We start from the raw sequence: 27,281 nt of genomic DNA, 5'->3' as shown, positions 1-27,281 counted from the left end.
TGTAATGGTGTACTGAAACTAGATAGATGGATTTTGCTGTGGTTAGTAAACTTTGGGTGTTGCGAATGGAAGTGGAAACGAGAGAGAAAAGGAGATGGGAACGGATTGAATGACGAGAAAAGGTTTTTTTTTGCAAACTGGGTCGGCACCTCACTGCCCCAAATGAAATGGTCGCTATTCTTCCAAATGCACAACCCCAAGAACCAATACGTGTCTGGCTTTCCCCGAGGTCTGGTCTAACTTCTTCTTATAGTCGCCTTGACACCTCCGGACCGCTCACGTCAGAGGGAGAGGTAATGCACCTGTTGGAATATCCCAAATCACCCCGCCCCGCTTCCTCCGACGGACTACTTTACTGACTGTAAAAGGGGAATTTTCATTGCTTCCCTTGTCATGATGCTAAACGCGTGCATGTTTCAAATAGGTTTTTTCTGGTGAGGCTTTCAACGTCCACTAGCCGCCAGGCCTACTATCCACCTCACGAAGGTTGCTGCAAAGGATCTCGAGGGTTTTCCAGTCGAGTTGCATCAACCTCCGGGTAAACCCCGCTTTAGTATGTGTTCGTCCTCCGATTTTGAACCCTCGTTCATCACGCCGACGTCCCCTCCACGCGATTTTGAAAGACTTGGAGCCCGTTCAATTAAACGCCTTCGCAGCGAACCAAGGCCCAAACATTCCAACTTGACATTAATTTTCATACTGCCTCTCGTGTCCTCTCATCCGACCCGGCTCCGCGAAAAGGGATGACCTCCCGAACTCTTCGTGATTCTCCATACAACGTTGACGCCCCGAAATCTCGTGATGAGGAACGTAGAAAATCTTCTGAGCTGAGGAAGTTGTGTGCTTTCCCAAGACAGCTTACGGACAACATACTCCAACGGCGAGTTCTAAGCCGAGGCCAAAGGTATTTGGGAATTTGTTAGTGAACATATAAGGTTATACAAATATTATTAATTTGATTTTTTTTTATTTGTTTTGAGCATGAGTTGGTTGCAGCTAGTCGCTTCCATGTTGATTTGGGGTGCCCCTGCGCGGCTGCCAACTCGGTAGAGTGTACGACTTTAGTCGTCAGACACAGACGTCAAGTGATTTATGGGGGTCCCTTTTCTTCCTTTTGGGCCGTGCGTCGACCCTAACTGCTTACAAATAAGTAGGTCATTGGCCTCGTGCTAAACACAGCTGTTAGAAGCAAGCAAACAGTTCTAAATGTGATACTATTTTACCAGTATCGCAGCCCTGTCCGAGCTGCTGGTTGCAGCCCCATCTTCGTCGCGATTTTAATGTTCTGGAAATATATATACATGCAATTTCACTTACCCCAAAAGCGTAATATTACCAATCCAGTCGGGATATCGAAGACATGTACATTAATCCGCGTCCAGGAACTGTAGGTATGAGTAGAAGCCCCTAAGCCGTTAAGGGTTCGTATTAAATTCGAAATCGATTCTCTATGTCACCCGTCTACTCGCCAGTAGAGACTATAACCATATTGGATCTAATTTTTTCTAGCTAAATTTCTACTTTCATACGCCGCCCCGTAGATAGCACATAAATTACCGGATACTAGAATTCGGAATGTTTAAGCGGATCATTTCTTTCAATAGAAGATCTCTTCCTCCCTAACCGTAAGTTGATAGTTGACATGCATAGGTATTTGTTGGCCTCCACTGTACCTAGTCTAGATATCTCTCCCTATCTGTATTTCAGAGTATCTAAGTAAGTATTTGCCGAGATCTATCCTGTCTTTATTTCCCGTAAGCAACTCTCGAAGGTTATTAGCTAGCCTTTCATTACCCCTTTGAGTATGAGCGTGTAAAACACGGGAGTAGCTTCAGCCGTGTTTCATTGCGAACTATCGGTAATCTATATAGCGCCGTTCTCCTATGGAGAGTCACCGACCCCCTCCCCCTCCCTAGAACCTTTCATATATTATTTGCCACGTTCACTTCGATTTTTTCACTAAATTATTATATCGTGTAAACCGTTAAAATCCCTTCCCGTGCTCGCAAGGAAAACACTGTCTCTTCAATTTCACAATAAATTTGGAACTCTGACTTAGCCGTTTTCGTCTGGTCATTTGATAATTATTATGGTTCTCTATTTTTTCCTCCTCTAATGGCACACGCGTTATTATTAAACATTACCACAGTCGAGTTTCATCGTTTTATATTAGTCTGAACCAAGAGACTCCAACCCGTGAATTTAGTATCGTCTAATTATGAGTTTACCCTTTTTTTTTGGTTGAATCTAATTAAATTTTAAAACACTTCAATTATTTCAATTAATATTAAAACCACAACTTCACTATATTTAAAACTCTATCAGTTTAGTTTAAAGATAGCACACCAAACTGTCGCGACGTTAAGTTCTCGAAGACCGACTCCAACCAAGTTAAAACGAAAAAGCCCCGATTTTCTCCAAACAACGCTATTTAATAATGTTTTTTCGAATAAATCGACTTAAAATTTGTGCGACTTTCGCCTTTATGCATTCGAGGTTTCACTTCCTGTTAAGTTTAGAATTGCATAATCCCGTTTCAGGGTTTTTTGTTCCCGCCTCCCGATTTGAGATAGACACCTAACAACCTGTCGAGGCGGGTGCAGGCCCGCACTCGGTGTCCTGACCTCCGAGCGCCCCCTCGTAAATGATATACGGCGATGTAGATTATTGCGTAAAATTATTAGATTATTTTTCCTCGTACACGTGTTGTGCCCGTAATATTGGTTGATTTCCGGCCTTTAGACTAGGTGTAGCTCATTTCTATATCGTTGTTTTTGAAATCTTTCCGAGAAATTCGCTATTGATATGGATAATATAATCAATAAATTATCCCAACTAACGGAAGCTTTTCACCTATTATGTCCAGCGCTTGCGCAATACAGTATCCTTCCTTGTGTGCTGCCTTCTAGCATTTGATTGGTGTCTACACGATCCGTGGGTGATCCCAGGACACATATACCTTCCTCTCGGTGATGACATACGTAGGCATTCGTTCCGAAATTCGACTCGACACGTTTTTGTAATTTCGCCTACCTGTTTTGACTCTTTTCGTGATATCCGCCGCATATCTTCTGGTAATCTTTCGTAACCCATCGCTGTCCACTACCCGAGTCGTTGAAACCTCTTCCATCATGAGCTAAACTACCTTTCGGGTTTCTTTTCGATTCCTGGTCCTTTCTTTTCGGTGATCTACGCCCAGTACATCCCTGTTTTCACAGTTTTTTGCGTCTTGTTTTAGCCCAACCCATATACTCTTTTCTCGCTTCATCCAGGAATTTCAATATATTATCCTCGTAACTTTGTTTACGCGCAAAAAAGGTCGTAAAATTTTGATCGTTAATCAAAGACTTCGTGACCCATTAACTTTTATGTCTTTTCTTAATTACCCAACTTGCATCTCCCCCGTGTTAATATAATTAGGCAATTTCGGCCAAACGTCCTATCTTAAGTTAAAATTTGTGTTCACTGTGGCCACTTGAAAGAGCACTCAGAAGTTCAGCGAACGTAAACAATTCTCTCTACGAGGATCAACTTGTAATATGTCTTCTGGACCAAAACATTCTAAAAACCCCCTCTTCTCCCACCAAACCGTCACCCCCCTTTTTCGTTATCGATGGTTGGGTATCGCTTCGTTTCTGCCCTAGAATGCAATTTATCGTCGAATTCCAAGTGCCTTTACACGCATCGTGAGACCGGATCCCAAGGTTAGCTCAACAGTAAATCAACCTAGAGTGTTTCGTGTCTTTAGACCGCCCTTAGTCTCCGTGATTGGCGAAAAATTATTTAATTGATTTTGGGAATGGTCTGATTCGTTGAAACCCAACGCGCCCCTTTTCAATTATTACGTGGTTAACACCTATTACCGACGTAGGTTTCTATAATAAAGCTTCTAGGATGTCCCAAAGATGTCCATAGTCTGTTCGTTTCTCCCTATTCTCTGAACGTATTTTAATTTATATAAAAAAAAATTCTTTACGTTCTTTTACCCCAAACAGGTCCATTACACCACCCAGGCATAGTATGTTCGATTCCCCGACTGGCTAAGTCCTCCATCACGACACAAACAACATTTTCCGCTTACTGTGATGGTAATATGTAATGTTATATGGAGAGATGTGCAAAATGGGTACCCAAAACCATTTGAAATGCAAAATGGAAATGGGTCAAAAGTTTTCCATTTGAAAATGCCAAATGCAAAATGGTTTTTAGAAAAGCATTTAAAATGCAAAATGCAAAATGCAAAATACCTATTTTCAAAATGCATTGAAAATGCAAAATGGTTTCTCAGGTCAAACAATTAAAATAATTGTAGAATTTTTAAACAATTTTGTCATTTAATAATGTACATCAATGTAGAACAAACATATTACATGATGGTAAATTCAAAAACACCACGACTACAGATTATGAAACCACAAAAAATTTGCGCGGGAATAATGTTGCCAACGTAAAAACATAGAAACTGCTATCTAACATTTTATATTACAGCGTCATGGCCCCATGTTCAGTATTTGAATCAGTATTTTTTGTAATGGTATCACTCAATTGCCTCAAGGGAGCAACTTGACAAATGTAAATTATCTCTCATAGCGAGGTTGAGGAACGACTGATATTTGAGGCTTATGAAAAAAAGATGAGTGGAGTTAGTAGGAGGAATGTTGTAAAAAAGCATTTAAAATGGAAAATGCATTGAGAAAAGCATTTAAAATGCAAAATGCAAAATGGTTTTTAGAAAAGCATTTAAAATGCAAAATGGAAAATACCCATTTTGCATTTTGCATTTCCATTTGAAATGGATTTATTTGAAATAAAGCACATCTCTGGTTATATGCATTGTTGTTATGGCTGGATGAGATTACGTTTGAATGGAGATTAGTGAAAGTAATAAGTTGAAATGAGAATTTATATTAATGTATGAAAATAATGATTCGATAATTTGTAACGGGCCGTTTTTGTGAAAAATCACCTCAAGGGCGCTATACAAATTATTTACGAGTTACTAGGCTCAATCTAATATTATTATTTACAAACAGATACAGAAAAACATATTCTCCTGTCAGGTCACTTCAGATAAACAAACTTTTATTAAAAGGTTTACGAATTTTCACGCAGAGGATACTATAGTAAAAACGCTGGACATTTTATATTTGTTATTTTACTTGCATTACTATTGATATTACAATAATTAGAAGATAAATCGTAAAAATATAGTTCATATTTATTTTATTATTATATACTTGTTATCTATCTCTTTGTATAAAGTGGGGTGTCTGTGGCGGGCGGCATGAATTTCATGTTTAAACAAATCTACAGTTTAATCTTTTAGCTTCAAAACAAGAAGAATATCACTGTTTATATCTGATTTCGAAAACTTTGCATAAGGCCCGGGCAACGTCAAGGATCTGGTAATCAATAAATAGTTGGTGAGGACGCTCAGTTGACAGTCGGACAGATCGAGTTCGATACTCGCAGCGATAAATCGGCTTACTCCCTTTTGACTGTGCTTTGTAAAGAGATATAGACGATATTTATAGATGTAGTAGTTCCAGAGAGAGGTTATACGTACGTCATCGACGATCATCCTGAAATGCTTACATAAAAATCTTCCTTCTCACACGTCTTGTATGGAAACGAAAAAGACAGCAGTTATAAGATCTCTCTCTAGGACTTTATTTGGGTGATAATAGCCCATACGATGTTATTAAGTAATCAACCAACTGATAGTTAATAAAATGTTAGCAAGTTTAAAAATATATTCATTTGGTTAAGTACCGATATTTTCTCTATAAATTGGGCTTATATTTTTAATAACTATAAAATCAGAACATAATTCAATCGATACCTATCTTGAATTATAGCATTGAGGAAAACTATTTAACCATTTTCTGGCTTGGTTATTTGTCACATAATGAACAGTCATTTTCTGGGACAAATAAATTAATCTGATCATGCATGACTTACTACAGCCTCGAGGACATCGTTGGTAAAGCGAACAGCGAACAATACAAAAACTAGGCGATCTTAAACTTGATAATTTCGTACACAAAATTGATATAATGATTTTTAAAACAATTATAGATTAGTCATAGTACAATATGGAAAGAAGAAAGAAAAAAAAAGATTATACAACTAAACAATACAAAAACAAAATATAAACCTGTCATGCAGTGACCTCGTTAACCTTTTACCCGCTAAAAAATTATACCTAAGCGGTTGCCCCCACGCGGCACATTTTTTGTTTATGAATTTTTTGTCGAATGTTATTTTCATATCAACCATTTTATGTAAACAAAATCATAATCTGAATTATTAACTATCATAAAATTTTCCTCCAACATCGAAGTATCAATAAACATTCACTTGAGATAAACTGAAATAAAGATAATGCCATAATTGTGTTAATATAAACACACTAAGTGATTTCAACCGAAACAAAGAATCCCTGTCATGGCCGACTGTAGCGACGTACGATGTAACATATAGGTACCTACCTACTTGTGTAGAGAAATATGAGTCCTTAGGATGGCCACTGCGCCGACGCTCTGCTTTTAGTTTATATTTCTTTTTTCACTGACTTCACTTAGTTTTTCTTGAGTTGACATTTTATTGACGTTTATGCTGTGAAATTATTATATATTGTTTTCACTGCGATAAATTTGCAATAATATGAAGGTACACTCACGACAATAGTAAAAAATATATACAAAAATACACTTATAATTTTTAAAAAGGTTAGTAGTTTTTTTTTTCGTGGTAAATACGGAAACATGGGTAAACACATAATGTCACATTACACTCTGAGCACATGTATCTTGAATATTTTTTTACTTTAGTTTTCAGTTTGGAGTTGGTACATACACGACACAGCCGACATGGGTTTGCACGTTTTGCCGTTGAGGGTATTATGTCTGGCATGTGTTTTGCTAATCCTTTGGCTGACAAACGGAGTGGATCATCAGAAAAACGTGACGTAAATTGAGATGGTTCACTGTATTTTTCTATTAATTGTCTTATAACTTTCAATTGAAAATCTGCTAATGTAGTATTTTTTCCGGTAACCTTGTTGAAGAGCGTGTGCGAATTTAATAAATAAAGATCTATTATATGGAAAACCACTTTTTGTTCCATTTTATTGACTTCCTCGTGCATTTCAAACTGCTCAACATCATGTCGGTTTTGTCGACTGCGCCCATATGTAAATTGTAATCCAAGATACATTTTGGTTTAAATATTGGTTCATTTGTTTCCCTGTTAACTCTTCCTATTGGAGATGAAGAGCTGTCGTGTATAGTTGTGATCATATGAATTTCACGCTTATCTTGCCATTTTAAAGCTAACAGTGGTCCACGGTGTTTTGCCTCTATTTCCCCCTTTTTAATTTTTCGAAACTTGGCATGGTCTTTCTATTTTTGCGCACTGTTCCACAAGCATTAGTTTTCTTGCTATGAAGAAAATCAAATAGTTTTGGGCTGCTATACCAGTTGTCGACCCAAAGATTATGTCCTTTACCCAAATAATTTTCGAGCAATGTCGTTACGACAGCTCCCGAAACGCCAAGGCACTGATTGTCTGTTATGTCCGTACCTTCACCAACGTAAATAATAAAGTCTAAAACAAAACCAGTCTTACAATCGCACATGACAAACATTTTTATTCCGAAACGGTGACGTTTAGAAGGTAAATATTGTTTAAAAGCTAACCTACCCTTAAAAAGAATCATGCTTTCGTCGATGCACAAGTTTTCTTCGGGTACCAATGTCTCTTTGAAGATTTTTCTGGTGTGATCAACTAACATTTTAATTTTATGCAATTTGTCACCAGGGATTTGTGTTCTAGAATCACAGAAGTGTAACATTCTATGTAAAATCTCGTACCGATCCCTTGGCATGGTTTTTCCAAATATGTTATTTGACATCAAAGGATCGGTAGACCAATGCTCTTCTATCGTCAGATGACGATTTCTGGTCATTAACATAGTCAAAGCAAAGTAAATATACATTTCTTTAACCGATGTCTCCACCCATCTGTTGAGGCGAGAATGTTTGGATGGTGGTCCCTTTTCAAGAACAGCCAGATAAAATTTATTAGTCTCTTCAACAATTTTCTCCATTATCTCATTATTTAAAAAATATTCAAAATATGCCACTTCTTCTGAATTATCTGAAAGTAATGTAGACGGATTAACTCCAGACAAGAAGTCATCAAATTCATAAACAATTGGTATAAAAGGACCTGTACTCCAATTGTTAACTATTTCTTCAGGAATAACATTTGATGTCTGTTCTGATGAAGTACTGGGGTGAGATGGCAAAGTCAAAGGTTCAGCAGAAGAAGTTGATGGCTGAACTGACGGCATTGAGGTATCACTTTCATATTGCTCATCAATAACAATATCTGTGTCGTCATCATTTATTTCAAAATCACTATCCGCATCTAACATTGTTTCATATATTTCAATATCAGATAGGCCACGTTTCGACATTTTGAGGGTTGTTAAAAAAAGTTTTTTTAAATTCATACGCAACAAGAACGTAATACAAAACACAAACACAAAACAAAATATTTTTAAATCGAATTAGTCACTTTAAAATAATTATGTACACAACAAAATAAAAAAAATTCAAAGTGGATATCGACGCACAAGTCTTATTACGATTGGTACGGGGTTCACGCCAGAGACACTAGCTTCTTTTCGCGCGTGTTTCAAAACTGTGACTGACGGCAATCGCCGGGCTCTCGGTTTTATTAATTTTATAAGATAAACAATGAAGTAGTATATACAAATTCTCAGAGATGTCGCAACACAAATGAATATTCTTATTTTTAAAATAAATTTCGAACGAATACGGTATACATGTGCTTGGAAAACGAAGTCGAAACTTGAAAATGACTAAAGTCAGCCGCCGCGTGGTGCGAACGATTTGAAGAAATGACTAAAGTCAGCCGCCGCGGGGAAAAGATTAAAATATGCACTGCTAAAATGTTTAATTAATACTACTTTATACTTCAGTAGATGCATATTAAAAACATCAGCCAACATAGCATAAGAGTTATCAATGGTGTGTAATCTATTTATAACAGAATTGTACCCTAAACCAAAGTATAATTGTTACAATAATGTATTCTAGGGAACCCCGATCTAATCGTAAAGTATAATATGTTATGGTGAAATTCGTATATGCAACAATGTTTTAAATAATTATTCTTTGACGGAAGTCTGAAACATTGTTTTGTGGAGATTTTGTAAGGCAAACTGGGTCTCGAAAGGCAAACGCATGTGCCTTTTCTTTCTAGAAGATTGAAACAAGGTTATTTGTGAGTTCGAACTATACTGCAGTAGTTTTCAGGTTAAAACCTTCACAAATACACAAAGGAGGTTTAAAATAACGTAAATGTGAGTTTCTTAGTAAAACACACGTATTGTGTGCATGAGAAAGAGTTGAAAAGCTACAATCATAATTCACGATTCAAACAAAAAAATAAAAAATTTACTAGCATTTATGGTAATTTTTTAAATAACTAATTTTACAGTAAGATATTATAAGGGTTAAAACAGCTGTTACCACCATAAAACTAAAATACTTGCACAACTTAATAATTGGTTAGCCAGTCCTGTTTTAACTCGACCATCTGTCTGTTAATTTGTCTCTTACGTTCCTGTTCCGGTTCAAAATGGTGGCAATTTTGGATACTATCTTTTTAACCCGCTAGATTTCGCATGATCGTGGGTCGTACTAAGCTGTCAAATCGGAATGATCAATATAATGGTACCTTCCAGCCTGAAGAAAGTTTTAAAAAAGAACTGTCATTGAGATATTTCTTTGGATAAATTGTATAATTCCTTGATGATTTTTTTTTAAATGTCACGTCATATTATACATGGTTTATAATTATGTATGTATGTATTTAGGTTCCTGCTTACAAATCTTATGATTACAGAGTGAATTTTGGTTCTGATTTATTAAATAAGATAAAATTTATTTATTTATTGTTTCTTTACATTGTATATTTTTTACGTTAGAATTTTTAACCTCACTGGGACAAGCCTGTGTTGAGGTTAGGTGGAAATTAGAAACATACTTTTTGGACGTCAAGTCACAGAAGTGATCTTTTTGGCATTAACCCTTCAGGGTTTTTCTAGGCCATCACTTCAAATTATGTAGAAAGGGAAGGCGAATAAATATTTTAATTTGTTTAAAAGGGCACGTTTCAAAATTTATCGTATTGGAAGATTGAAGTCGAGTTCAGACTTGAACTTGAAGAAATAAGATGTCAAATGGAGGAAGTCAAAAAAACTAAAATTATTCTAAAACTACTAGAACTTAACATTTTTAAATTTGATTTACCTAATATATTTTTTTTAAATAATGGAGCTACGATTTACAAAATAACAATAAATAAATTTTGAGGGCTTCAAAAGTTACTTTAGGTACTGAAATTAATCAAAATGTTACAGAAAGGATCGGGATAAATTTACTGTCTACAGGTAATGAATACCTAAGTAACAAAATTTTAAAGCTTTGACAATGTTGTAAAGAAACAAAATATGCTTATTCTCATATATGGTTTCGTTTTACCAAAGCATCTTAAGGATTGTCTCCGGAGAATCATAATAATTGGATATCAAAATGATTTAGATTTGATTTGATTTTAATGACTTAGATTTTGCGTTTTTTTGAACAAGGTATACTGGATGACTTTTGGGAACATGAGTTGTTTTTTTTTCCTCCTTTGTCAGCAAATGATTTTGGCAAAAGTCAGTTATTAGTAACAACTTATTCAATGTCAAAATGTTTTACAGTTCTGCTGATATATTCCTAACACTAGTTAATATTAGTAGAGAATTGACTAGAATATTCCACGCAGGTGCCCCCTTGCAGACGGGACCTTTACCTTATTCGGTCTCGATCTAACCAACTCACAAACCTTCCAGTGACTACGAGATGGATTGACAAGTTTAGTGCAACGAGCAAACAGTCTAGTATTCAGATCAGGTCAATCGCCCACCGCTGGCAGGTACAAGAACAGGTTAGCATACTTTCATGGGTTCAATTTCCATACCACCGTAGGTTCTTCGCGATACCCGCCTTGGAAATTTGTAACCAGAAACCGTGCCCAGTTCCGTGGCTCCGTAATCTGCACCTGACGATAAAGCATGAGAGACTTTGGAATGCATTGAAGCCGTAGCACACATAAATGAAATAATTGATTTGAACCGGATTCTGTTGAGCTGGAACCTTTAATAGGTTCATAAATATTACCCTAAAATCTAATCACATGCTTACACCAAATATGCATTCAACAATTATCTCCAAACATTTTAAGGCGATGCTATACGTAGTAATGCAAAATCATGTGTTTTTGGTTTGAAAATTTGGTCGCTTAGAAATGTTTCAGATGCTTTAATTAAATACATCTTGACCTTTGAAATTATCGAGTATTTTTTAGATAAGCCTTTTTATAAGCCCAGAAAAAAATAATGTGTAGGCCTATGAAAACTGCTTTAAAGTTCAAAATGTCCTACTTACGAACCTATTTTCAGTTATGATTTTATTGTATAATGTGGCAAATTAAGTTATTTATAAAATTATCGGAAAAAAATTAAATATTTATGCCTGAACATCCACAAAATAAAATAAAAGGCACTTTTTGGCCATGTTTTTATCATGCAGAAATCAAAACAGGCGGATGGTGTTAAGCGGGAAACTAAACCTTATCGCCATCTACATAAGGGTTGTTATTGATAGCGGCTCAATTTAAAATATTACACAACGTAGTGCATCGCCTTAATTACATTTTTACCGGTTTTTAATGAGTCTTACCCAGATTATGTACGCAATTTCCGAGGTTTCCCAAATGCCACTAATCAAAACTGTTTCTCAAAATTATTATTTAGCCCCTCAGGTTTCTGGCATATTAACGACCATTATATTCCTGAAAGACCTTGCCAGATCTTAGAATTCGAGTGTATTTCCGTTTTGCAAGAAAATCCAAATAAACGGAACATTTCTTAACGTATCCGAAAACTAAACAATGTTTTTAAAATGTGGTGAAATAATCTTTAAGGTGATGCACTACATCGTTTAATATATTAAATTGAGCCGCTATCAATAACAACCCTTACGTATATATACTTATATGGCGATAAGGTTTAAATTCTCGCTTAACACCATCCGCCTGTTTTGATTTATGAAAGAAAAAAACATGGCCAAAAAGTGCCTTTTATTTTATTTTGTGGATGTTCAGGCATAAATATTTTATTTTTTTTCGATCATTTTATAAATAACTTATTTTGCCACATTATACAATAAAATCATAACCGAAAATGGGTTCGTAAATAGGAGAATTCTAACATTAAAGCAGTTTTCATAGGCCTTTACATTATTTTTTTCTGGGCTTATAAAAAGACCTATCTAAAAAATACTCGATTATTTCAAAGGCCAAGATGTATTCTACTCGCAGTATTTAATTAAAGCATCTGAAACATTCCTAGGCGACCAAATTTTCAAACCAAAAATACATTATTTTGCATTACTACGTATGGCATCGCCTTAAAATATGTCAGAAATACAGAAATAATTTTGAAAATATTAATATTTTAATTATTAATGTTAATTTGTTTTAATTAATAATTTTTCTTCGTCTAAATGCTGAACTGAAATATTTTATTAATTAAGTGTATTATAAATTATTTTTCATTACTTTTTTGGGATAAGTCTGAATGATTTTTGCCAGTCGCTAAACAAGTGACGGAATATTTTAAGTGTCCCGTGGTCCTGACCCACGGCGTATTCTTGACTTGATTCGACTTGTCACATTATTTTCTTATATTATATCTACCATATGTCTTTGCTTTCATGTACCTTTGTCTACTCCTGTATTTTTCATTTTACTTTATTCGTGTTATTATTTTGTAATTTGTACGATGTCCGTTAATAAATAAATAAATATTAATTTCACCTCATTTTCTTTGTTGTTTCGTACAAAAATAATTTATATTACGTTCCGTTGGCTTCATTTTAATTCCTCTGTATCATTCATTATTAACTTCTAGATTTTCATATAAAGTTTTGTGTTTTCTCTATCTAAAACTGTTTAAATCATATTGCTCACTATAACAGTAACAGAGACACAACGGTTTCTATGAGATCTTATGAGCTGTTCCGAAAAGCGAAAAAATTGACTCTCTGGATCATAACGGTTTGTTTGCAAAACAGAAAAATTAATTTTGGTTTATTTACCTGGTCCTTCTCCGTCGTACTTGAAGTTCTTAATAAAGAGCGTCCTTCCATCCACGGCGTAAACGTGACCCGACACGGCGTGATGCAGCTCAGAGAGCTTCCCGAGGGACTTGCCCAGGTAGTGGGCGGACTGTGATGTTCCTGGTAAAACAAACAGACAAAAGGATCAGACAAGAAAACAGTTGTGGGAATGTAATACATAATCATAAACATCATTAAACATGCTAATTATTTCATTGTAATTCTGGTTTAATGAACTCATTTTCATAATTGGAACTGATTGTGTCAAGAATTCAGACAAGCAATAATTTTACATTAACTCATTTTTGAGGATGCTGTGTGGAGGATTTTTTTAAGGAATGGATCGAGAAGAAGATCTGGGAAGGAAAGGGGTATGAGGGGTGGGTAAGAAGCTGGGAGTCAGTGTGTCTAGGAGTGACGGACGTTTGAATTCATCCCTCCCACTGCGGTGTAAGGCTATGGGTCGAGAGAGTCCTGCTGGACAGGTTAAAAGATCTACTTCAATCAGACCTTTCAAACCTGGCACACCACATCGCAGGTGCTAACATTTTTTACGAGAAAGTAATTTTATTCTATTTTCCAAATGTATATTTCTTTTGTTTAATTTTCTTAGGGTCAATCTTGACAAGATAAGGTTAGATTTCGTGATTTTTTTACTTTTTAAGGTAATGCTATTATTAATGCGACAATTATAATACTTGACAATACTATTGCAATAATAGATGTACTTAACTGCGAGGAATATAGTTACAATAAGGCTATAATAACATACCTCAATAATAATAATAATTAAGTTCGCATAACACTATTCTTCTGCATGGGTTGTACACAATGAAAATTGCGATTTTTTTCTCCATTTATACTGTTCCACTAATTTCACGCGCCAACTCACCAGCTGCATGGGATGCCAGATCGGGATAGGATACTTTGGGGAGATTTTTCGACCTCACCAACTGGTCTCAGGAATAGATTCATAGATCCGTCTCTCCTGACATACCTCACCACCCCTTATACATTTTTTCATCCCACAACTTCCACTACTTCCTTTCTTTAAAAAGACCCTCCACACAGCATCCCCAAACATGACGTAGGCCCTGAGTTTAATTATTTTCCTACTGAAAACAAGCCTTTTTAAACAATAAATATTAAGTATTGAAAGAAGTATTTGAAATGAAATATTTGGGGGTAATAATTGACTCCAAATTAACTTTTGCTCAAAATACAAAACAAATTATTAAAAAGATTGCCAAAAAAATCTCACTGTTGGGAAGAATAAGAAGATTCCTTAACACAGTTTCCAGTAAAAATGTGTACGCAATTATTGTACCACACATAAATTACTGTAGCAGCATCTTATTCTTATCCAACGACGGTTTAATGAAACAAAAATGACAATTCTACAAAATAGAGCAATGAGAACCATATTGAAGAAAAATAGATACACAAAAATGTTGAAGGAGTTAAATATCTTGTCATTTAAACAAATTATTTACTTTAATACCATATTTTTAATTTACAATGGCCATACGTCTAGTGAATTCCTAAGAAAAATTGATAGACTACAGAACAAACACACACATGAGACGAGGAAAAGAAATGAATTGAGACTCCCCTTCAGGAAAAAAACACAGAGTCAAAAATCATTGATGTACGGAGCGTTGAAGATATTTGGAGAGCTACCAGAAGAAATAAAATCAGAAGAAAACTTAAAAACATTTAAAATTAAATTAAGAAAATATGTGATTGATTCATTTTAAATGTGTTACTATAATTATATGTATATAAGGATTGTATTAGGACATAGATAACTATGTACCTACTTAAAATACCACAATAAACAATAATAAACAATAAATAAATATGGTGAAATAATGTCAAACCATTTAAAATGTCATTTTAAATTTATTTTATTAATTTAACATTTTGAATTCGTTAAAATTAATTTGTTGTTTAAATGTGATGCTTTTCGTTGTTGAATCTAGACGACAACTAAACGTATAGTGATAAAGGTTTCGTACAGAATTCGTAAAATACATGATAGGTACGCAAACGAAACCTACAAAACACTTTCGAAAAATTTCGATTTCGTGGCATTTTGATAAAAACAATGCATTGAGAAACGTCTATTCGTGAATAGAAGTGATAAAGTATTTTATAATCTGATGGATTGTGTTGTTTTTGCTAAGAGCGTGGTACAGACACAGCCATCGGCCATCAACCATGATGCATGATTGCCTCGAAAGTATCAATTTCAGACACGACACATTTTACTCTGAATTTACTCTCACTTCATGAAACAAATAAGAGAACAGGCCCGATGGATTCCCATTCATCAGTAAGAAATATTTTTGTTAAATATCTATTATTACAAAAAATATTAAAGTGACTATAGGGTTCTATAGAACTCTTAGTTTGGGAAGAATCTTGCAATCGTATATAAAGATAGCAGCCAATTAAAATACGCGTTAAAAAATGAAGATAATGTAGACAGTTGGTAGTTGGTAGTAAAAAATATGACCGAAGGGGATATTGTCAAATTAAGTTAGTGATAGAACAAAGCTCCAGCAAGGCTAAGGTCCTGTGTTCAATTCCTAAATGAGACCGAATTTTTTTCTAATGTTCGTTTGAGAGTCGTTGACATTATCTTCATGATTATATATATTATAGTTTGAGGTTTTCCTCGTTAAGTTATTCCAAATAATATGTATTATTATATCATTTATTTTTTGACATTAACCTCACACAGGAGGTCCTGGGGAAAATAATTTTCCCCAGCGCCTGTGTCAACATTGGGGACGCTGTCTCGAGGGCATTTTTAAGGGAAGTTTTGGTAGGGGGAAAAGGTTTAAGGGGTTAGTAGGAATCAAAGTATTAGTGTGTCCTGGAGTGATGGACTTATGAATCTATCTCTCCCTCTATGGTGCAATGCGATGGGTCAAGAGAAACCAGTTGAAGAGGGTCAAAGGACTCCCCAAACCAGCCTCTCCCGATCCGGCAAGCAACGCAACTGGTGGGCAGACATCCTGAAAACGACTCACTCGATGAACCCGGGCACCCCCGTTAAATCACCAAACGTAGCGAAACATTTGGGGTGACCTATGGAAGAGGTATAATAACAAAATCCCACACAAGCAAGGCCAATGTGTGGGAGTTCTTGTTACAAGCAGTTTAAATTAACATAGTATGATGCTTATGTATATGTGTTATATATGAGTGGCTATTTGGCTAAAGCAGATATGGTCGAGGTTTTAGTGTTTCGGGGTATTAATGCTGATATTTTTTTTGTCAAACGCAGATCATACGGTTTTTATTTTAATTTGCTGAATTTGTTTAAAATTTAAAATTCAGCAAATAAAACCATGTCTGCTTCTGGCAAAATAATAAGTATTTAATTTTATAGTCAATACATTATATTTGCCAATACAAGATTTGGTTACCGTTTTGGTTGGTTCTAAATTGATTTTAGACTTTTTATTGTTAAGCATTGAGAAGGGAGAGGCAAAAATGGTCAAGTAAAAAATCGCATAATCACAGTTATTTATAAAGTAAATTCACTAAACGTTTGCCAGAAGATGTTTCAGAATGTTTTTTAGAAATAAAATTTATTGATTTCGTAATTGCGAAAAAAAGCAGGTCGGTAACAGGAATCATAGAGATTATAGAGAGTGACCAAAGAGGCCGTCTTACTTCCCACTTTTTGCACTACTTTACAATGTAGGTGACAAAATGTATACAAACACGCGAAGTGTTTGCACGCAAGTGCGTTCACCTACTTTGACGGGTAACGCGATACATAAACAACCGAATAGAATAATTTTGTACGTTGATATTGAATAAAAACAAAACGCTCTCTATAAATAAAGTTTCGATTTTGTCGAAATTCCTTGAAACCACGTGGACCCTGTTAAAAATGGATTGCAGGCCCTTAATGAATAATTTAAGAGGTTTTCTAATAAACTTTTAGTAAACTAACAATACATTATCACGATGTGTTCGAACACGTGTTCCAACATCGTGATAATATATTCGCAGTTTACTAAAATTTTAATAAGAAACCTGTTAATTAAGGCCTGCAATCCCGTTTTTAACCGGATTATCGATAATTTTAGGAGATTCTTAATAAATTAGCAATACAATTTTAAATTTTATCTACTTTTTTACAATTGGTGTGCTTGATTTATGTTTTTCAATTACCCTCCATATATTTGTTTTGTGGCTAGACTAGCTAGAAGTCCCCGGCGTTGCCCGGGCTGATTACTGAATTACTTCAAAATTTTACTATGAGAGTTGAAAGATTGCGGCTTTGATTCTCGTTTAAATTTGTTTATGTGGTTATTGGGAATTTCGAAGCAACTTAAAAATGCTTTAACAGCGTACAAAAATAACACAAAAACCATCATGTATTTTTTAAATGGAAACTCAAAACATAACACTCTGCAATCTTACAATTATTTCAGATGCAATTACAATATTATCAAGGCATAAAACCACTTACAATACCGCTCAAGTAAGCAGCGTGACCTATTCGGAAATATTATTATGTTCAATTGGATACGAATCAGTATGTGAGTTCTTATTTTCGTCAGTAAATAATAACGTGAGTTCGGTAAATAATGTCCTAATGACATAAATAGCTCCTGACATAACTGTTGTCGAGAACATGTGTCATCGTTCTCGAGCGTAGCGACTTGTGTTGCATTTCATCACATCCACAATCACATTATATCAAGTGCCACATCGTACCATCAACGTTTTTGCACAATAAAAAAAATGACGTTTACAGTGTTAAAATTACCAAATGCACCTATTTAAAAAAATCTACCCATAAACAGTGGAACATAAACACGTATATGTTTTTGTGTCATTTTCAAAATTGGAACTCACTGTGTGAAGATTATCTACCTGTAATATAATATTTTTATTTTTATTTTCAAATTTGGAACTGATCTGTCATAAAAAGTCTAGATCAATTGTAACGTCACTGTGAGACGATAACAAGTCTTGATCAATTGTAACGTCACTGTGAGACGATAACAAGTCTTGATCAATTGTAACGTCAATGAATGTGAGACGATAACAAGTCTTGATCAATTGTAACGTCACTGTCAAAATTTTATTTAGTTAATATTTGTGTGCTAATTTATTTATTGATCTAACAAATAAATAAATTGCACGCATGTCACATTGACAAATCGCGACGCGTGTCTCTTTTTGACACTAAAACTCACTGCATACACTTGCGCAACAATAGCCGCGTCGATAGCCTTTATTGCGTATTAAAAACTCTTGCCCAATCCAATATTTATCTTCTGAATGAAATACATGATATAAAGGCAAGAAGTGAATGCATTTTGTAACCGCTGAGTGCATGTATTAATGGCTAGAATGCAATGCAAATAATAATGCAGGTGTATTATTGCTAAGTACATATTTCAAGCATGTGCGTTCTACTATTTGCGTCCTAGACCGATATGAAAATTAATAACAACGATAATGAATTAAAAAGGTCGGAAAAAATCATTTAATTTTTTCAATAATTGAATATTATATATTGCTCATGGATATTTTTATGCTACGGGATAGTTTGATAAAAAAATCCATAATTCTAAAAATTCATAGAGCCAAAACGGTAATTATATGAAATCCCCTCGAAAAAAAAAATAATCGCAAAGCATGCTTCGAAAATTATTAAAACCACATTTTCTTCTCTTATTTTACAGGTTATAGATATGAAAAAAAATTACAGTGTATCTTTAAATGCAATTAGGCAATTGTAGAGAATTATTGTCTCTATTTTAAATGGGTGGTGTTTTATTAAATATTTTCACAATTTTCGCTTAATTATTATCATTTTTTTTAATTAGCGCTCTCCCTCTAACATTCGTATTTACATATCGCCCTTTGAAACCATCTTCTTCTACTTTTTGAACGCTTACTACGGAGTCTTAGTTTGATTCAAATAAAACATTAAATTAAATGAACTTTACGTCAGATGCAAATCCAAGTTGCTTAAAATATATCTGTAGGTTACGTACTATAATAATCATTCAATGTTTACCGTCTTATAAATAAACTAGCCCTTTTAATATAGCCCTTAAGTCTTTTACAATTGATATTTTTAAAATTGGAAGTTGAATTAATATTATATTCAACTAGCTTACCCAATACTAAATCAGTACTAAAAAATTCCGAGATGTTAATTCATTTAAATTAGACGATTTCTGATGAAAATGTTTGCTGACTTTATACTAGAATTTGTTCAGAATTTTTTTTACTTGATATTATAATGTGTTGCAGTTTTTAAAAGTAATAAAACATCGGAAAGGAGTCAGATTTTGAAAGACGAAAAAACAAAATGCTAACTATTCAGGCAATTTTGTTCGCTTTTGGGAAAAACACATTTGCTAGAAATCGTTGAATCTCCCTTACTGTGCTTGTGATAAATATGAACTAAATTATGTTAGAAAGAGAAAACACCACTCTTTGTATTCAAGCATATGCGCTTTTATGAAACCAATGGTTCCGAACGATATTATAATTTTAAAAATTAAATCAAAAAATTCAATTTATATATAAATTATTTAATTGAATTTTTTTCCCAAACTAAAGAGGAGGCCTAAAAAGTTAAAGAAGTTTAAAGTTTGGCAGGAAAAGATAGATTGATAATGTGTGGTGGAAATGATGCAAGAAGTGTAATTTCAGGTAATAAACAGGAGAGGAAGAGAAAATGCTTATCTGAACAAACGTGTTGTACTTAAAGTATGTAATTGAATAATTAGAATGACACCATTTTTACAACGCATCAAAACGGTGAAGTTTTTATGTTGAGTTTGAAATGTTTAGGAAACTAAATAAGCTTTTTTGCTAAACTGTAATGTCCCAGCTTAGCAAGTTTATTTCATCATTTTTAATGTGTTATAGCTTTTTTCATCTCACATACGAATTTTTTATGACTCCTTACAACCTTTCAAGAAAATAATATATTGTTCTGTGAGATATAAAATGCTATAAAATTGTAAACTTTAATATGTATGTGCCCATTATTTGATCTTTATTTCTCACATTTTAATAAAAATGTACCTCAACTGAATATTATACTTAAGGCGGTGGAACACTTCGTGTAACATTTGGAATCGGGTCGCTAACAGTAAAACTCCTTATGTATATGGCGATACGGTCTAAATTCCCGCTTAACAGCAGCTGCGTTTGCAAGAAAAAAACGTTGTCAAAAAGTGGGTGACATATGTTATTTATTAAAGTTTGGCACAAATATTAAACAAAAATTAGATAATTTTATAACGAATTAAATTTTCCACACTCAGCAATAAAACTGTAACCGAAAAGAGGTTCGTAAGTAGGATATTTTACACATCAAAACAGTGTTTATAGGCCTGATAATTTATTTTTTTCTGGGCTAGTAAAAAGACTTTTAAAAAAGTTTGATTATTTCAAAGGCCAGTCTATATCAATTCTTATTTATTGCGTTATCGACATCGGTTTGGAAATCGGTATAAAATCGTCGGTAGTTACGCCTAAGCTTTCGATTTCTTGGTCAAAGGGTAAGGTTCTAGACTAGCAAGCGGGAGGTCGCTTGTTGTAGATGGCAATACGGTAAATAAATAAATCCCTGTGTGCGCAAATAAATTTAATTTGTGTTATTTCACAAATTACTCAATTAAAATAATACACAGTATATTTGCGGAACGTTACAGTGAGGATGATACTCTCAATATCGCCCTGGTGTAGGACCACCATTCTTAAATGGCTTTGGCCGTGTTTGGTGACCGTATTTGAATAGTCAGCTGCTTCCCACCTAACTCTTCCTCTTCTCCTTCCCCTCCCCGCTATCCTCAGCTTTACAATATACCAATTGGAGATGCCATAGTACCACTGGCCTGGCTCCAGACGGTTGGGAGTAGTTGGGACTCTTGTGCGGATTCACATGAAAACGGACCCTCAGAGCCCATTTTGTCAATCCATCACATTAAAAGTCCGAGCTTTTCGTTGCACCCGAAGTTTTATTTAATAAGAGAAGGTTTCGCAAAGATCATATAAAATATTAAACTCATTTTAAAACCATTTCACAAAATGATTTGTTGACTCTACACGACTTGACTGCGACATGCAAAGCATTTTTATCATTTATTATTGCCAACGCAACAATACTGACTTAAACTGTTTAGCCTACACACTACACGACGTGTGAAATACTCCGTGGTCTTGCATAATATGTGACTTTCTGCGTGTCTGTCGGTATATTGTAAGCTGTAATAACTACTTAGTAAGTAACAGACCAGAGAGCGTTCAACTATAACCTTTGTAAGAACTCTGTTTTGAACTCGATGCCGCAAGAACATGGGAAGCTACGAGAATGAACATTTCATGTAATAATTTATTTGGTAAGGAAGCGATAAAAATGTGCTTAGGTATTACCGCACGGTTATAAAAAAAACGCGAACATAAATTATTTTCGTAAGGATTTTTTTATGATTTGAGTTCTGCTCTGTGACTTAATCTGAATTTACGGGTGCTTTGCATTTTTCGTCTATCCTTTTCTTTAATCTTAATTCCTCCGCTATTTTTTTAAACTAAAAATCAGAGGGAAACTCAGGATGAATTGTTTCACGAAATTTGAATAATTTATCCATCATTATTCAAGTTCTGCGAAAGTCCTAGAAGTAGAACAGAACTTTCAGAGAACAGAAGTTCTGTGCAACAACCCGTCCTAAGTGTTGGACACAATATGGTGAACTTTAAAAAGAAAAGGTTTGAAAATTTCAGCATGTCAGAATGTTTTTAAACAGATACCAAATGTTATGTCCCAATATTCTATTGTTTTCATCATTTTGCTATTTTTTGTTTTATTTTTTTTTCCATCAATTTGTCTTATGGTTGATTGAGTTCTCAGTTTTGGATTCATTTTATTTTTTATTTTTTTTTATTAATTTTTATTTAAGGTTATTAACAAAATCATGTGCGCTACCCGACTCCTAGACAATATCTGTTCTGAGCCAAATAGTAGTATAATTACATATATTTTGTAGACAAATCAGAGCTTAATAAAAATAGAAAACAATAGATAAAATAATGTAGATATAAAATATTACATACATATATAAAAACAAAAAAATTTAACAAACTTTAGTGTGAGATTCTTATTGAGATGGAGTACCTCATAAAAACGTATCGTATGTAAAGTTGTATTTAAAAGTAAAAATAAGTAGGAAAAATGCTAGCAGTTTCATTTAAAACATTAGAAAACGTAAAATTGTCTGTGTAGGTGTAAAAAATAAAAATATATGAAATAATAACACGCTCAATTGCTTAACATAAATGATGTACCCAAAATAAATAATAAATACAATGCAAGAAGGAAAGAAAAATTGCACCAAAGAAAAAAATTTAAAAAAAAGAGAGAGAAAAAAAATAGTATTCAATATATGGGAGACACATTAAAAACCATTTTCGGTGTAAAAATTGCATTTACTCAAAAATTATGTTTATTAACACGGACGGTTTGCAAGTAACTTGTTAATGCAATTTCTATTATTATTCTTCTTGTTTTCGTTCGTGTTCTTAGTTTTGTTATTTCCTTTTTTTTTCAAAGTCCTGTTATTTTGTTATTCTTTTTTTTCGTATTTTTATGGCTGCTTTTTTCTTTTATCTTGTTTGTTCATATTCTTATTATTTTTTTCTTCTTCTCTAATCCACAATAAATATTTACTCTAATTTCACACATAATCATAAGTGGCGATATATTTACTTGTTTTTGGGTACTTATTTATTATACGTTTATAAACTTTAGTGGTCAACTTAAGCAGGTGAATGTCGAAATAATTAAACAGTTATAATATATCGGTATAGTACTTGCGGCTTAGTAGCACAGTTAACAGTCCTGTTTGATATCATTGAGGTTATCAATTAATAAATTGCGTATTTAGTTTCACATTAATCTGTGGTCATGCTAGTTTTAAACTATCATTCACCAGCCAATAAATCATAAAGTAATATCAGTTATAGTTTTACGTACAAATTTATTTATTCTCAGGGCTTCAACATAACCACAAGTCATAACCATAGACAATCTAAAAGTTAACGTATTAAACCATTTTACTAAGTATTTACAAATCAATCTCATTTATCGTTAATTAATAAATATAGGTTAATTTACAATGTGTTTTACTTTTTCATTTGGTGCAGTATATTAAAGAATGGATAACCTCGTTTAAGTGCCTACATTTTTAATATTATTACTAGAGAATTCGTTTTTTCAAACTGACATATTTTGCATAATTTTATTGAAAAAACATTTGTAAAGTTATTCTTGCAAGTATGACAAAGAACTAAAGTTACTATTTTAATATGTAATCATCATAGCAAGGTTTTGGACGTTCTGAAAAACTATTGTAATATAAACTAAATGACTAACTAACTAACAGGGGTAGGCAGAAAGGAAGGACCGCTAAACATGTTTGTTTTGGCATCTTGTCTTATTCACATTCATACCTCATCTCATACATTATCTTCTGTTATTCTCCGTTGTCGAAGGTTAAGACTCTCGACTAGTAGGCCCCGAGGTCCAAGGTTCAAATCTTAGCTTGCGCAAGTAAATTTTAACTGATTAATTTGTAGTATTGTACAGCACAGCTCCCTTGAAGTTATTTGTCACACAAACGGCGCTATATAAATTAGACATTATTATTATTTCATAATTTTTTCATTTAAACAATATGTAGTACATTTTGCGCACGTTCCAGAGTGGACGATACTCTCTGTATTGTCCTGGTGTTACATTCATTCCTGTTCAATTTTTATGCAAATTTTTTGCATTTTTCCTGATTGTAATTATTTGATGTTGAAGCTTTTACTGAAGAAATAAGTTTTGTTAATTTAAAAGAAGTTCATACCAATTATTGTGAGCATGCTGAGAAAGATTTGGGTAAATGAATCAATAATCTATCTCTGCTTCTCCAGCGTTCCACTTTGAGTGTTTGTTGATGAGTTCTCAGTTTGGCAACATGTCTAAAGTATTTTAGAATTCCCTGTAGGCAGACAGATAAAGGCCTATTTTGTATGCTTAACTCTTCTAGAATGGAAATAATTGTAAAATAATTAACAAATCCTGTTGTGAGGCATTTTGATATTTGTAACTTGATTTATGTGAACACAAAAGTTTCCCAACTGCTGTTGGGAGCCAGTGGAACTATGGCACCCCTAATTGGGGTATATTGGGTAGTTGAAAGGAGATGAGGAAGATTGGGAAGTATATGACTATTCAGATCTGGTCCCCAAACATGGCTGAAGCCTTTTCAAGCAACTATTCGATTCTCAATGGTGGTCTTTCACCAGAGCAATTTCAGGAGAAAAGTATTGGTACCGCCTCCCGGGGAACCATTAATTGCATAACCAACACCTTCTTCAGAGGTTCCAAAGTGATGCGTTACGTTTAGTGTCTTAGCCGGGGTTCCCGGCTTTATAAGGTGAGGTTTGTCCAGATATCTATGTCTTGGTAGCAGATGGCCACCAACTGCACCAACTAAGGTGGATTCATAAACTAGTTCCAACTAGAGCTCGTACATTCGTCCTTTTCCTTCTCACGCGTCTTGTTTGAAAACGAAAAAGACAGAGGATGCTAGATTAATGATGTCACGTACGATTTCTCACTATGACTAGTTTACGTCCGTTACTATTTGAGACACTGACCCCCAGATTCCTTCCTACGCCACATAAAACTTTTTTCCTTTCCAGAACTCCCTCTAATTACATTCTTTAAAAAGACCCTCCACATATTATCCACAAAGATGACATCCAGATCCCGAGCGGAAGAAAATTTAAAAGAACATACAGCTATACAATTAAATGCGTTATTACGTACTCTCGTGGAAACGCGTTCCACTATTAGAACGTGATAAGCGATGCGCGTATACCGGATTCGGTAGTTTTAGTTAGAGAATTGGAGGTAACTTGGAGTTAAAAAAAGTGGAACTATTTTATCACTTGAAATCTCATCTAAATAAGAGTCGAAATCAATGCTAAAAAAGAGCTTTATTGATAGTAATGTGAACCCAAAAATGGCGTATGATGTACCTACCTATTAATAAAGGTTTGAAGCTCATTATTCAATAATTTTCATGACTACATAACTTTGTGTATTCATACAAGAAAAAAAATAATGAAACTCGTCCTATAGAAACTTTTTATGACCTAGCCATAACCATTAATATATTACTTTGGATAGTTTGTATTGTACAGATGAAGTATTACACGAGAAGGCTGTTGGCAACAATGATAATGCTTAGACAGATGTGTCGATGTGAGAGAAAGTTGACCTGTATGGTTAAAAAAAGCGAAAGCAGTTTGCGTTCAACATTATTGTAATTATTACCACTATACGTACTTTGTTAGTCGGCCATTATCACAGCAATCAAACTCATGTTTCGTGTTTACAAATTTGAAGAACAAGTCATTTAATGAGGTGATAAGATTAAATCCAATACATTGTAATATACCGTTTTTTTTTATATATCTATGACTTAAATCTAATACATTGTAATATACCGCTGTTATTATGTATCTATGACTTAAATCCAATACATTGTAATATACCGCTGTTATTATGTAACTATTACTTAAATCCAATACATTGTAATATACCGCTGTTATTATATATCTATGACTTAAATCCAATACATTGTAATATACCGCTGTTATTATGTAACTATTACTTAAATCCAATACATTGTAATATACCGCTGTTATTATATATCTATGACTTAAATCCAATACATTGTAATATACCGCTGTTATTATGTAACTATTACTTAAATCCAATACATTGTAATATACCGCTGTTATTATATATCTATGACTTAAATCCAATACATTGTAAATTATTGATATTCCACTTTTTGTTGAAAATGACTTATGAACTTACAGTACCCCTTTGGAGAACCCAATTTTGGTTTGTTCAAAAATTTTGCAATTAACTTACACCATTTCAAAAATATTGGCTAAAACAAAATTATTTTTCTTAATTTTTTCAATAGAATAGAATAGTTTTGAACCAGACAAGTAAAAAGAACCCAATTTATTTGTAAAAAAATATTGCGTTTTTAAACTCACGTCACTGCAAAACAGAGCAGAGTTTGTAATGTACAAAATAAAATCAAATTATCAATAAATTCAATTTTATTGACATTAAATAATGGTTAATAAAGTTACAGTATATAAATAGACTGTATTCTATAATTATCAATAAATCTAGATAAAACAAAAAAGGGTATGTAATTATGTAAGTTGTAAATCTATAACCACACAGTTAAACCACAGTTGTAAATTTGTATGTAATTTTAAGTCACTATTTTTAAGCCAGCAGTTATAAGTCTTAGTTTTAATCACTAGTTAATATTAAAAATCTCGGTTTTAAGCGAATTATGTTAAATTTATATTTATTTGTACAACGCCCGTGAGGTGATTTTTCAAAAACGGCGTTATGCAAATCAGCCAAATATTATTAATATCTTGCATTTCGGCCATCATTTTTGTGGAAAAACACCGCTTTATAACTATTTTGAAGCTCTCTCTCTCACAGCTCACAGCTCGCTGTTCGAGTGATTTCACCTTCATCTTCATTTTTTGCTTTATTACTAAAAAAATAAAAAAATTCCATTCATGAAATTTATGTAATTATTTTAATACGAATATAAAATTAAATTCTGCCAAGTCATTAAAAGAATATAAAGTTGGTAAAAAGTAACCTACTGCCATTAGATTAGTAGTCCAAAGAAACTCAGGCGGTTAAAAAATGTGGATTAACCGATGTCGTACGAGCGCATAAACGACGGCAATTTAAAAATGGCACGAATTATTGCAAACTACGAGTACCTACCTAATGACTAATGACTTAATAATAGCTCAATTAAAGTGTAAGTTATGTAAAAAAATGTTAAATCAGTCATTTTTGAATCAATCCAACAAAATTTACTTGCGCGCGGCGGAATTTGAACCCGCTACCTCCAG

General features: G+C 33.8%; 1 protein-coding gene across 1 annotated transcript in view; it reads right to left on the bottom strand.

Moving 5' to 3' along the window:
* The window catches only part of LOC149411492 (uncharacterized), a 102,068-nt gene that overhangs the window by 55,121 nt on the left and 19,666 nt on the right, over positions 1–27,281 (bottom strand). Inside the window, exon 2 of the mRNA XM_089646940.1 lies at positions 13,242–13,382. Within this exon, the coding sequence (XP_089503066.1) occupies positions 13,242–13,382 (141 nt within the window). The remainder of the gene's footprint in view (positions 1–13,241; positions 13,383–27,281) is intronic.

Source organism: Hesperophylax consimilis, chromosome 25 (genome assembly GCF_061612785.1).
Source record: "Hesperophylax consimilis isolate HC1 chromosome 25, BYU_Hcon_1.0, whole genome shotgun sequence".
Lineage (NCBI taxonomy): Eukaryota > Metazoa > Arthropoda > Insecta > Trichoptera > Limnephilidae > Hesperophylax > Hesperophylax consimilis.
This window is presented reverse-complemented; position numbering and strand designations above follow the sequence as displayed.